The 14,197-nt window shown below is 37.7% G+C and overlaps 1 protein-coding gene across 1 annotated transcript; it reads right to left on the bottom strand.

Annotated features, from left to right (window-relative positions):
* Positions 1-661: 661 nt before the first annotated feature.
* Positions 662-6,088, bottom strand: LOC118801869 (lactoylglutathione lyase-like). Its single transcript, XM_036562261.1, has 6 exons — positions 5,797-6,088; positions 5,158-5,240; positions 4,399-4,539; positions 4,158-4,225; positions 2,515-2,604; positions 662-801 (listed from the first exon to the last, which is right to left on the bottom strand). Exons 1-6 carry the CDS (start codon positions 5,959-5,961, stop codon positions 662-664), a joined length of 687 nt encoding a protein of 228 aa, XP_036418154.1. The 5' UTR covers positions 5,962-6,088.
* Positions 6,089-14,197: the final 8,109 nt, after the last annotated feature.

Raw genomic sequence — 14,197 nt, 5'->3', positions numbered from 1 at the left:
CCTCAACCCCATCAAACACCTTTGGGATGAACTAGAATGGACATTGCGAGCCAGGCCCTCCAGTCCAACATCAGTGTCTGACCTCACAAATGCGCTTCTGGATGAATGTGCAAAGATTCTCAGACACACTCCAAAGTCTTGTAGAAAGCTTCCCAGAAGAGTGGAAGCTGTTATAGTTGCAAAGAGGGGACCAACTCTATATTAATACCTATGGATTTAGAATGGGATGTCATGAAAGCTTCTGTAGGTGTAACATGTAGGTGTCCCTGTACTTTTGTCCAGATAGTGTATAATAATTCTCTTGCCATTCTTCACTTGCCATTCATAGAGCAAAAACATATGCAGAGTGTTTTAGTTTCCATATCACATCACAGTAATGTGTGAGGTTCAGCCCAATAGTTTAAATATCCATATATCTAAAACAATGATAATATGAAAACAGTTTTTCTTACATGTTGGAAATGATGCACACATTTGCAAAATCCATAGACTTACATTACACTTTATGGTACATAAATAATATCAGTTCCAGTCACATAACACTAAGCAGGTGAGCTCACAGACTCACTGTAACAGATTAAAACTGTGTTATATGATGCCTGAGACCTGACTGAGGTCCTGACTGAGACCTCGTATTTTTAGGGCTAGGCTACTAAAGCTGTCACACTGTGTCTGATGTTTCACTCTGGGTAGCTGAGGGTCTCTCTGTCTCTGAGGTCAGAGAAACCATATTGTTTGGACTCAGAATCTCAATCCAGTAGCCGTCTGGGTCCTGAATGAATGCTAGTCCCTTCATCGTGCCTGTGTAAACACAAAAAAACATGAAGAGAATCACAGGTTGGTCACTCTGCTGTCCCTCTAAATTGGCTCCTACTAGTTGAGAGAGCAGCAGCCCACCTTTTCATAGCGTAATGTTTGAAAACAGAACGGTAAAATAAAAAGCCTGGAGACAAGACAGGGTGAATGGAGTCAATGCAATTTATAAAAAAAAATTTCAATGGATTATGGTACCATTATGTTCCTTGACTAAAGATACTGAGATGAACCCTTGAGGGTACCACCCCAGTAACAAGAGGGGTACTGCCACAGTGAGTTGGGGTAAGGTACATTTTTTCCTGAGATTGCCGGATCTCTTACAGCTTAGTTGGTGGAAGATTTTCCTACAGAGCTCTAAAGCATTTCAGAAAATATTAGGAATGTTAGATTGATAGGTGTTTTTAAATCTACATTTGATCAGGCTAGAATATACGAAGATTATTGTGGTTCATTTTCTACTGTAGTCTGTGAGTGCACTGTAATTATTATTATATTATATTGAAAGTCGCTACTGTCGGAACAAAACCTCATGTCTCCATTTTTATTGTTTTTCATTGCTCTATATAAATTATAAAAATCCAGGTGCCATTTGCACAGTGTGAAAATGTCATGATGAATGGACCAAACGACCTGGTTCAAAATTACTTAGAAAAAAGTCACAAGGTGACACTTTATTTTGAGTGACACTTTATTTTGAGTGTCCTTTTAGATGTTACAGACTCTCAGTAACAGGTCAGAAACATATGAGGGTTAGGATTAGGTTTTGGGTTGAGGTTAAAGTCAGGGTTAAGATTAGGTCGAGGGTGAGGGTTTGGATTAGGTTTTGGGTTGAGGTTAAGGTTAGGGTTAGGATTAGGTCGAGGGTGAGGGTTTGGATTAGGTTTTGGGTTGAGGTTAAGGTTAGGGTTAGGATTAGGTCGAGGGTGAGGGTTTGGATTAGGTTTTGGGTTGAGGTTAAGGTTAGGGTTAGGATTAGGGCCAGGGTGAGGGTTAGAATTAAGTTTTGGGTTGTGATTCAGGTTATGGTTGGGATTAGGGCCTGAGTGAGGGTTAGAATTAGGTTTTGGGATGAGTTTAGGTTTAGGATTAAGGCCAGGGTTAGGGTTAGGTAAAAGTAACATTTTAACAATACATCTACTTAATGTCAGAAATGTATCAACAGTAAATTTTTAAGACAATTATCTTAATGTATTCAGATGCTTCTTTACGGATACTTCACTGATATGTTGTTGATGTGTTACTGATAATCTGTTAAGAGTTGATTAATCATCTACAAAGGACCACTCCAAATAAAGTGTTACCTAAAATCTTTTTACATTGACTTCCATTACATTAAGAATGTTTTTTCCCTTCTACTGTAAAGTTACCGTTTTGGAGATCCGAGGTTTTGTTCCTACAGTGACGAAATGCTTTACACCACGAGTACAATTTACACTGGGGAAGCTAAGAACGTGCATCCTGTTCTTTTTTATACTCAATTTTGTTCCGACCACTTTTTGAAAGTGTAGTCCCTTTAAAATCCTTTAGAACTAACAGAACTAAAATACACTAACATTATACAATAACAAAGTTACATCCACGTCACCAAACCTATCTGATGCACCTTGAGGGCATCTAAACTACTGCCTGATAGAGATGAATGTGTGAAGGATGTAGTGCTGAAGGGGGAAGGTTTCCGTCTGTAAAATAAGGACCCACCTTCATCTGGCTTCTTCACAAATGTAACCCCCAGCTCTTCAAAGAGTTTACAGGCAGCGTATACATCTGGAACAGCAATGCCTATATGACCTACAGAAATAGAGCAAATATAACATCAGTAAAAAACTTTTTAGAAAACAGTGGTTCTATTTAATAGAACATATAATATACATATACTGAAAGGCACTATTTAGGCAATATATTACAACATAATGATCCTCATTCATCAAAACTGCACATTGAAGCTGATGAGAAGTTTGGTGGCTCCCATAAGAAGTACAACCAAATAACAATTGGACAAACGGCTAAAATTATCTTGCAAAAATACGTGGCATCATGCAATAGGATAGTGTGAACACAGCGTGCGCGTCTTTGTGAACAGCCTACAATAAAACTCTTTGCTAATAAAACCACATCAGTTCTCTTATGTCTTGGCTATTCTCTGCGTCTTCGTGTTGCTGACTTTAAGTCAAAGGTTTCTAAAGTTTCTCTGCTCCAACTTCAATGCTCTCCAGTATTAAACCTGAGTGATGCAGCTGAGTGCGCTTGATTATGAAGTTACATTATGAATTCATGCTTGCCTCTCAAATGGAGGGGTCACCTGAACACCTCAACCAGCAAGCAAACATATATTTCATTAAAGTGAGCTAGTTATCACATGAAAAGTGGAGCTTATCCACTTAAATTGGACATCATTCAACTTAGAAACTACTGAAATCCACGATGGAACAAGTAGAATCTTACAGATATAATGGGGCTTTAAATGTAATGCGCTCCACTGTCTGAACGCACCCAGTCGATGTAGCCGTTTGTATGCCGTGCTCCAAAGTTTAGCTTCACTTTATTTTTTGCTGCTATAGAGGGCAAGACAGGGCAAGTTTTTGTTGTATGGCACATTTTGTGCACAGCGGTAATTCAAAGTGTTTCACACAAACACAAAAATAAAATAATAATAAATAATAAAGCTTATAACGTTCTGAGATCTAGCACCTCAGAAAGGCATTTGCAGAGATAGTTGCAAAAAATCAAAGTGCTAAAGATAAAAGACAATAAAATAGAAAATCAAATAAAATAGTATTAAGAAGCATGTAAAAAATAGAGAGTTTAGTGGGGCATGACAATGGGCTGGTGGGGCATTGCCCCCTAAAATGACCCCCTGAAGGTGGGCCTGTGGGTTAACACTCTCACACACAGAACAATCACAATGGATTGTTTATTTGTTTTATTGTCATGTATTCTAATGTCAGTGTTTTTAAACAAACAAACTCCTACTGCCCAGATAAACGACTCTAGCGCAGTGCTGTGCATTTCTTATTGTAATTTTAAGGATCTTTATTAGTTGAATATAGTATGTTTGGCATAGGGAACACTGGACTGTTAAATGCCAGAGTATTTAATCATAGAAATATATGTTTTTTGGTATTTTTTCCTGATTCATTGTTTTTATTAACCCCTTAAATGCCCAGGGCCCACCGGCAGGTTGAAAGTTTTATTACACACCTAAGATAACCTAAGAATAGCTCAGCCAGTTTGCACTGAAGTTCCTGTAGTTTCTGAATAATAAACCTTAGTATGAGATATTAAGAGGTTAATTGTCCTCAGCATGGAAACTGAAAGGCTCTAAATTAAAGTCATAAACTCACCAAAGCCTTTAGGCTGTGTGTTTCCATGGTGATAGAGAAGGCGTTCATCAGCTTCTGATCCCCAGTTACTATCAGAGACAGAACGAGGATAAGATGCCAAGGCCTCAGGACAAAAAACTTTAAGAATTTTGAGATGTTTTGAGCTCTGCTGGATAGTTATCTGCTGGATTTATCATGAAAGAATGTAAAACATAAGAGTTTGGTTTAGTTACTCAGTGATCACAACATGCAGGGAACATACTGAGTAAGTTCAATGGTGGCTCGTCTGGAAAACGTCCAGGCTGTCCTCTCTTTCACTTCTTGAGGGACTTCTTTTTTATCCTCATAACCAAGATAATACAGCGTGAAGTGCATGGAGGGGAAATCAATCTTCTGCAGCAATCTGGAACGAGTCAGGCACAAAACACTGCTGTGAGCTGGAGCTTAATATGTAAACAGAGTCATTCAGAGTGGTTTGGTGCGAAATGCTCCGTTCTACAGAAACTTATTGAGTCAGAATTGTTCACAGTGGTGGTGATAGGAACCAGATGTCCACCTCTTAAAGCTCCCTCACAGAAAGTTACTACATGAAATGGTAATGAATACACCGCTGGACGTCTGAGACACTGTTTAACAGAGAAGACTTTTGGCCTAAAACTTATTTTTATAACCATTCACGATGAAGGGACATGTGCAAGGCAACATTGTCCCCAAAGAAAACTTATTATTTCAGATTTTCCACAATTTTACCATGATTCATTCCATATAAAACTGAGAAGACTCGTGTAGGTTCACTGGTGGTTTTGGATAGTAAATAAAATGTCTATATTTGTGTTGTAGTCATGGCGAGCCCTGGTTCCTATCACCACCACTGTAAAGAAATCTGAACCATTTCACATCAAACCACTCTGAATAACTCTGTTTACTGTTTACTGTTAACTCCGTTTAATAGAGTGGAGGAGATGTTGCAGTCTACTGATTGTGTTGTTATGGCCATAGTCAGTTAAATACTGGAACTTACGTGAGGCCCAAGATACGTGTATAGAAGTCAAGTGATTTTACAGGATCCTTCACCCTTAGCATGGTCTGCTGCATCATATAATCCTACAGAGAGAGAGAGAGAGAGAGAGAGAGAGAGAGAGAGAGAGAGAGAGAGAGAACTTTAGGCACAGTTGTTGTTACACACAAACTATCCACTTTTTTCAGAAACCCCTCTCTTTTAGCTCATCTGTTGATGTACAGTTTGTGTTGTTCATCCACTAGTTCTTCCTCAGTGGTCAGTTTCTGGGTGGTGGTCCACTGTCAGTCTAGCAGTGACACTAATGCGTGTAAAACTGTGCTGAGAATGGACCACTACGAGTAGAAACACAAGGTAGGTGTTTCTAATAAAGCAGCCAGTGAGTGGAAGTACAAGGTAGGTGTTTCTAATAAAGTGACCAGTGAGTGGAAGCACAAGGCACAAGGTAGGTGTTCTTAATAAAGTGACCAGTGAGTGGAAGTACAAGGTAGGTGTTTCTAATAAAGCGGCCAGTGGGTGGAAGCACAAAGTGTTTCTAATCAAGTACTATTTTGCAGCTTATTACTGTCAGAAATAATTAAAAGAAATGATGTTTGAGCTCCACTGTCTGAAAATATGATTAAAGTGTAGCCAGTTACCTACTTTAGTGATTGGATTTCCCTCCTTACATGCCGCCTTAATATCTTCTTCAGTGAGTCCGTGGTCTGTCAGTTTACAAGCTGGTTTGGTATCATCTTCAGTGAGACTTTGGTCTGTCGCTTTACAGTCCGGTTTGGTATCTACTTCAGTGAGTCCCTGGTCTGTCATTTTGGGGGGAAATTCGGTGAAGGGGGCAAAGCTGAAAACTGTCAGTTAAAAGTTGTGAGCGGCACACGGACACTCCCAGAGACTGTACACTGCCGGGTGGACGACTTTCAGGAAGCAGTTATGCAAGTTTTTAGCCTCAGGGTGTGACTAAACTGGTATGTTACCTGCTCAGGTAGGAAGGCTTTGACTCACAGCTCAATCTCCAGCATGATAAAATTCTGCCTATATGGTGCCACCATCTGGCCAGTTTTTAAAGGCAACACATATGGAGCCTTTGTTAAAGGAGCAGGTCAGCGTAAAACTACTGTCTGTTGTAAGTTGTATAGTGTAATATTCTGTATCTCTCAGCTAGTTTGACAGAATTTATGATTTTGTATCCTTTTGGTGTTCTTATTCATAAATGTTCTCTCACTACAATACCCAGGATGCATTAAAACATGACATTTTTCTTGTATTTTTCCCCTTTGTGATGGTACCCAAACCATCATAGTTCATTTTTGCATGACCATTTTCCAACCTCTCTTTATCCCTTTAAAATTAAATAGGCCATTTGGTTACTGTGCCTTTAAGTGTGATGTAAATGTACAACCCCATTTGCAAAAGAGTTGGGATGCTAGGTAAAAAAGTAAATAAAAACAAAATGCGATGACGTGCAAATCATTTAAACCCCATATTTCATTGAAAATAGAACAAAGACAAAATATCAAATGTTAAAACTGAGAAATGTTATTGTTTTTTGAAAAATATAAGCCCATTTTAAATTTGATGCCAACAACACATTCTAAAAAAGTTGGGACGGGGCAACAAAAGGCAGGTGGAAATCACTGCATGGGCTCAGAAACACTTCTGAAAAACAAACACTGTCTGTGAAAACAGATCATTACTGCATCCACAAATGCAAGTTACAACTCTAAAATGCAAAGAAGAAACCACATGTAAACAGGATCCAGAAACAACACCGTCTTCTCTGGGCCTAAGCTCATTTAAAATGGTCTGAGGGGAAGTGGAAAAGTGTCCTGTGGTCTGTCAAATCAACATTTAATATTCTTTATGGAAATCATGAATATTGTGTCCACCCAGCTAAAGACCACTCAGCTTATTATCTGTGCACAGTTCAAAAGCCAGTATTCATGATTGTATAGGGGTGCATTAATGTACATTGCATGGGTGACGTGCACATCTATGAAGGCACCATCAATGCTGAGTGATATATACATGTTTTGGCAACAGATGCTGCCATCCAGACGACATCTTTTTCAGGGAAGGCCTTGCTTATTTCAGCAAGACAATGTAAAACCACATTCTGCATGTATTTGCTCCGTCGTAAAAGAGGCTGTGTGCAAAATTGACCTGCCTGCAGTCGAGACCTGTCACCACTGATAACATTTGTCACATTATGAAATGTAAAATACGACAAAGGAGACCCCGAACTGTTAAGCAGCTGTAATTCTGTGTTAAGCAAGAATAGGAAAACATATCACTTTCAAAACAGCAATTGGTCTCTTCAGTTCTCAAACACTTACAACCATAAAAACCATCATCTAAACCGCTTATCCTTCTGGGTCGCGGTGGGGTGCTGGAGCCTATCCCAGCTGTCATTCGGCGGATAGCAGTCAAACACTTACAGAGTTTGTTAAAATGAAAAAGTGATCAAACACAGAGGTAAACATGCCCCCTGTCCCAACTTTTTTAAAACGTGTTGTCGGCACCAATTGGGCATATATTTTTCAAAAAAACATTAAAATTTCTCAGTTTCAACATTTGATTTGTTGACTTTATACTATTTTAATGAAATATATGGTTTAAATAATTTACACATCATTGCATTTTGTTTTTATTTACATTTCGTACAACGTCCCAATTTTTTTGGAAATGGGGTTGTAAATGACCTCTGTTCTGATTGGCTGCCTTGTATTTTTCCTTATTTAAAAAGCAGTTCGGACTGAAACACTCCTTATAATTTTAGTGTGAGTGGGTGGGGCTATACAGCTCTAGGTGGATATTTGTAGATGAGTTGGTTGTTGTGACATAAAAAAACAATGAATTCTAAAAAGGTTGCTTTTACAGTTTAGATTCTGTACATGGACTGCATGTACTGGAGAGTGAACAATATGTTTTAAAACTCTATAATTCCATAAAAAGTGAAGAAAATTGACTTTTTCCATGATATGGGCCCTTTAAGCAATAGAACATGACAGGGAGTGCGTTAATAGCATGATGGCTATTTTGGTTGCAGGTATGAGCTGAAAATGAGTACAGTAGATCATCATATTCACCACAACACACGACCTGCAGTGATCTATTACTTTTGTACAACATTTCTGCAAAATAAACAAAAAGAGCAAAACAAATGAAAGTTCTATAAAATATGCTTTAACATTGACAATTCCTTCCACCAGATAAAGAAGCACCGTTCTGGATTTCAGATGCAGAGGCATAAAATCAGGTTGAGCTCAGCTTGTTCAGTGTTTTCTAGATTAAGCTAAATGTAAAGATTACTACTACTATATTTACATTAATTGTGATGTAAATATATTACTCAGGCAGTTTTTCTTTTTTTTTTTGTATTTACAGATTTCACTGATATGTTTCTTGCTTTTGAAATTGCTATATTGCCCTCAGAATGGCTCTCTTGCTTCTGAAATTGCTCTTCTACTTCTGGAATGTGTTTTTGGGATGGCACTCTTGCCTCTGGCTCTTGCTTTTTGCCTTTGGAATCACTTTTTTGCCTCTGGAATGACTCTTTTGCTTCTGAAATTGCTTTTTTGTCATCTGAAATCAGTCAGTGGTCAGCTGTTAAACCATTAGGATCCTTTACATTGTGATATTAACCCATTAAAAAAGCCAAAACACATTACAAAACCATTAGGATCCAACAGAAACTGTTTTTTAAGGTTTTTTAATAGGATTTTTTTGGAATCACTGTCCTGACTCTAGAATCACTCTGTAGACTGTAGAATAGTTGTTTTGCCTCTGGAATCACTCTTTTGCTTCTGGAATTGCTCTTCTAAGTGCTGGTGACTAAAAAATATTAGAACACAAGATATTTTTTTAGATACTAAATTATTAACCTATCATCATTAATAGAATATTTTATTTACAATGTACTTATAAAACAGTATTTGGCAAATCGCAAACATCCAGAGCTTCTGTATCGCCCACCCCTCCCTTCTATTTACATGAAATGGTTTAGTCCATCCTCCTATTCCTACTAATGAACCAGCCCTGTATCTCCATCCCCAATTAATTTTTATATGACCATTTTCTGACCTCCCTTTAATGAATTAAGAGTAATTGAAGATTGATGTAAAAATGGGTGCTTAACATCACAAAGACAGTGAACTCAACGTGCTGTTTTTGCAGCTTATTTTGTACATGGACTAGGGAGTGAATGTTACGTTTTGAAACTCTAACAATGTTTATACAGTATAACCCTTTCTTCTAAAAAAAAGTGAGGAAAATTCAGTTTTCCATGATATGGACCTCGGGGCGGCACGGTGGCGCAGTGGGTAGCGCTGTCGCCTCACAGCAAGAATGGCCTGGGTTCAATTCCCGGCCGGGTGACCAGGATCCTTTCTGTGTGGAGTTTGCATGTTCTCCCCGTGTCTGCGTGCGTTTCCTCCGGGTACTCTGGTTTCCTCCCACAGTCCAAAGAGATGCAGTCAGGACGACTGGACATGCTAAATTGCCCCTAGGAGTGAATGTGTATGTCTGTCTGTCTGCCCTGTGATGGACTGGCGACCTGTCCAGGGTGTATCCTGCCTTCTGCCCAATGACGGCTGGGATAGGCTCCAGCACCCCACCGCGACCCAGAAAGATAAGCGGTTTAGATGATGGATGGACGGACGGACGGATGGATGATATGGACGGACGGACGGACGGATGGATGATATGGACCTTTTAACTGAGGCATTCACTCCATTCTAGTCAGGTAAAACATTATTGAGCATAAATATTATTATGTTTTTTAATATTTATTTTTATTTGTATTGTTTTTATGTATTTTTTCTGTTCTCAAATGTTTGATTTTGTGGCACTACTTTTTGTCTCAAATGTTTAAAAATGCTTACTTTAGTCTGAGTGGCCACCAGGTGGCAGTGTGGCAGTAAATACTGCAAACAGCAAATACCCATCGTTGGTTAAAGTTTTTCACATAAAATGCATAGTGTGTAATACACACACATACACACATACACACACACACACATATGTATATATATACTGATCAGGCATAACATTAGGACCACCTCCTTGTTTCTACACTTATTGTCCATTTTATCAGCTCCACTTACTATATAGCTGCACTTTGTAGTTCTACAGTTACAGACTGTAGTCCATCTGTTTCTCTGATACTTTGTTAGCACCCTTTTACCCTGTTCTTCAGTGGTCATGACTCCCATGGACCCTCACAGAGCAGGTACTATTTGGGTGGTGGATCATTCTCAGCACTGCAGTAACACTGACGTGGTGGTGGTGTGTTAGTGTGTGTTGCACTGGTCTGAGTGGATCAGACACAGCAGTGCTGATGGAGTTTTTAAACACCTCAGTGTCACTTTGCTTCAACATTACCAAGTCCTCACACAGTGAGAAAATAGAAATGCTGTATAGAAAAAAAGATGCATCGATAATCGTTTTATAATCGCATCGCAGCCCTCTGAATCGTAATCGAATCATGAGATACCTAGAGATTCCCACCCATATATACGCACATGCATATATTTTTATGACTTCACAGTTCATTATTCATTCCTTTACTCATCCATCACTTTTGTTGTGCACCTTTTCCTTTCATTTTTTTCATTTCTCATCCCCCCATTTTGTAAAAAACTGCTGTTATTAATTCACAAACTGATTTGACTCCAGCTACCCTGTTTACTTTATTTAATTAATGATTTATTGACTAAAGTGCATTGTCATTTATACATAAGGAAACTGACAGACCAATCCAATCTAACACCGCTTTTCCACAAACTCTGGACAATAATTCTGTCACACTCAGAATTGTTTCTCAGTTTATATTTTTCAGTCTTAGTAGCCAATAACAGTAATCTGATCAGACTGCCTATATGGAAAAAATATATATGGACATGTATTTTTATATATTTGAAATACGTTTCAAACACATTGCAGTCCAGTGTGAAATACATTCCTAACACTAAAATGTATTTCAGAATATATTGCCATATTAACCAATTATATTTTAAAATACATTTATTTTAAAATGTGTGGGGAAATATTACACATAGAAATGTACCACACAAAAAAGTACAAATATCTAAATATATTTAACAAATACATTTGAAAATATATAAAAACAGCCAAAATCCTGTCTAATGCACTTCACTGTTTGATACCTTTTGAAATGAATTTGTATTCCACTATCTTAATTTTAAATATTAGCAAATGCACCTTTAACATGACAAAAGCGAGTGTTGTATGTATTGATACTCTGTGAAAATGCAGTTATGATTTGATATCCTGTTTATCTGAAATACATTGGGTGTGAGTGTCTTACTGCATACATACATAATTAATGTAAAGTACAATGCAGATCACAGAAGTCAGTACCGTTCATTTAGTTACTGTGTATTTAGTTATATCTGTAACCTTTAAAACTCCACACAACTGAAAAAATATATGCATTTAAAAACATATGAAATAAACATATTTTTTGGCCATTATCGTACATTCCAAAAACTGTATTTCATAAATATATTTGGAAAATACATTTAAAATGCATTTACAAAAAAATATTTAAAAATATATTTTTGGAACACAGTTTTTCCATATGGGGCAGCAGGTGTAATCACACGATACCACCAGCACTAGGAGGGTGAAAGCTAGCAAAGGCTTCCTCCGAGTCCTGTGAAGCTCCACTGTATCTTTTCAAACTGCCGTTAACACAACATCATTGGACAACTTAACCTGCTCGTTCTGTAACGTCAGCTGACAGAAGCCTACGCTGGCAGATTGTGTTTGGTGATAGGGGGGAGATGGCGAGGGGCATCCTACCCACCCAGAAAAAGCGTGGACAACTGTGGTCTCCTGGTCTCTCAGCGTCACGGATTGCTGTAGCATCACCAGGGAATCTAACTTACGATCTCCTGATAATAAGACCAACGTAATTAAATAAAATATTTTTCCCCTGTAACTGCTTTGAGATGAACTAGGACTCTATTGTCTCTCTGAAATGTTGTGACTCTGTGTTCAGCTGCTAGCCAGAAATGAGGGGTGAATGGGGAGAGGTGAGACCCCCTGCTGTGAAAAGCAATTCACACCTCTCCACAAAGATGACCATGCTGAGATAAAAAGGACAACTGCAGCTTTCTTCATAGCAAGGAATCCTGTACAACTGACACAATAAACACACAGCATTTAAACACAATAACGACACATTTATAAATGTTGTCTAATTCGCCTCTAGTTTTATAAATCATAAATATTTTCACTGAAATATGTTCCATCAATGTTATTGAAGAAAAAAAAATGCATAGTTCAACTGAGGGGCCTCCAAAACAGGCAGAAATGGCATTTTATATCTGCTTTGACAGAATCTAAATGCTAGGAAGAAATTACTTGAACAGCACAGATTAAAACTGTTGTTTTTATTAAATCAAATAAATGAATTAATAGTAATGTTGTACTTAACAGAGAGGACAGAAACACTGGACAACAAACTGTACAACAATTCTATAACTGTAATAACAATTCTAACTTTATTGTTTTCTATGGACACAAAGTAATCTGAACCTCTTAAATGAGGCCACAGGCCTTTAATACACAATAAATACAGTTAAACAAACAGTGGTTTTAAATAATTGTGTTTTTCTTTTATATAAGGTCTCACTGAACATATTTCTCTTTTAAAAAAAATCCTACAGCTTGGTGCTGAGTAATGATAAAAACAGCGTTTGAGATGTAAATTCAGAGTGGTTTGGTGTGAAATGGTAGTTTTCTTTACAGTAGTGGTGACAGGAACCAGGGGTCACCATGACTACAACACAAATATAAGAGACTATTTTGCTTCACAGCGCCCTGCATGTATCCCTCCACGACGAATGGATTTTAACAATACACTTTAAGGCCAAACTCTTCACAAAACTGCTGTTAAACAATGTCTCAGACAACAGGCAACAAATTCATTACTATTTCACACAATGACTGGGTGGACGTCTGGTTCCTTTCACCACCACTGTGAACAATTCTGACTCTGTAAGTTTCTCTAGAATGGAGCATTTCACACCAAACCACTCTGAATGACTTTATTTACATCTTAACCTTTGAGTTATGCAGGAATTTGGAAAAATTGAACACTGTAATGGTAAATCAGTTGTGCAGTGTCAAGGCTTACAATTCTAAAAAACAACACTGATAACATAAAAAGACAGTAAGACTCTAAACGATTTTTGCTAGTTCAAATGAGTGAAATACTTATAAGTAACACTTAAACTGGCTACTGCAACAATCTGCAAGATCTGAACCGTCACGTATTTGACATACGACATCAGTAACCAGATTTATTTCTGTCAACCATTCTCAACTGTCCTACAGTCAGAAGTCTTGGCGTTCTGGTCAAATTGCATGTTTTATTAATTTTCTAAGTGAAAATAAGTGAACACGTCCTCTACACAGAGCAAAGAGCACAAAATTTAGCGCACAATTTCTATTTATTTGCTGAGTTTACAGAAATGTGACATAACTTTTGCACAGGCCGTATTTATGTTTAATTTCTTCCCAAAACGTTAAATTCAGCAATTAAACAGTAATTCTGCGTTAGAATGTGCAGTAGTGTGTTTTATGTAGGACTGTGTTAACTTGATTTCATGTAGAAAATCAATATAATAAATGTAACCTGACCAGGGGTGCCAAAACTTTTGCATACGACCCAGAAGGATAAGCGGTTTAGATGATGTATGTATGTATGTATGTATGTGCTACAAATATGATTTTAAAAAGATCGTAATTTGATTGAAGTCACAAAATTTATCATAGATTTCTAGAAACAGTGATATATAAACAAAGATTACATGTATAAACAGTGAAAATGTAAAACAACAACAACAAAAACAGGCAAATGTAATTAAACAAACAATAACAATCAAACTAACACAGGTAATAATCACTGTAGACAGCTTTTCACTCGTAAGTGGTCTCACGCTGCGTTTGGAAATGCTTCCCAGCACTCATGCTCTAAATTAGCTCTCCTCTGGGAAGAGAGGTAAAAAGAGAAAAGGCT

The sequence above is a fragment of the Colossoma macropomum genome, unplaced genomic scaffold (assembly GCF_904425465.1).
Source record: "Colossoma macropomum unplaced genomic scaffold, Colossoma_macropomum, whole genome shotgun sequence".
Classification (NCBI taxonomy): Eukaryota; Metazoa; Chordata; class Actinopteri; order Characiformes; family Serrasalmidae; genus Colossoma; species Colossoma macropomum.
This window is presented reverse-complemented; position numbering and strand designations above follow the sequence as displayed.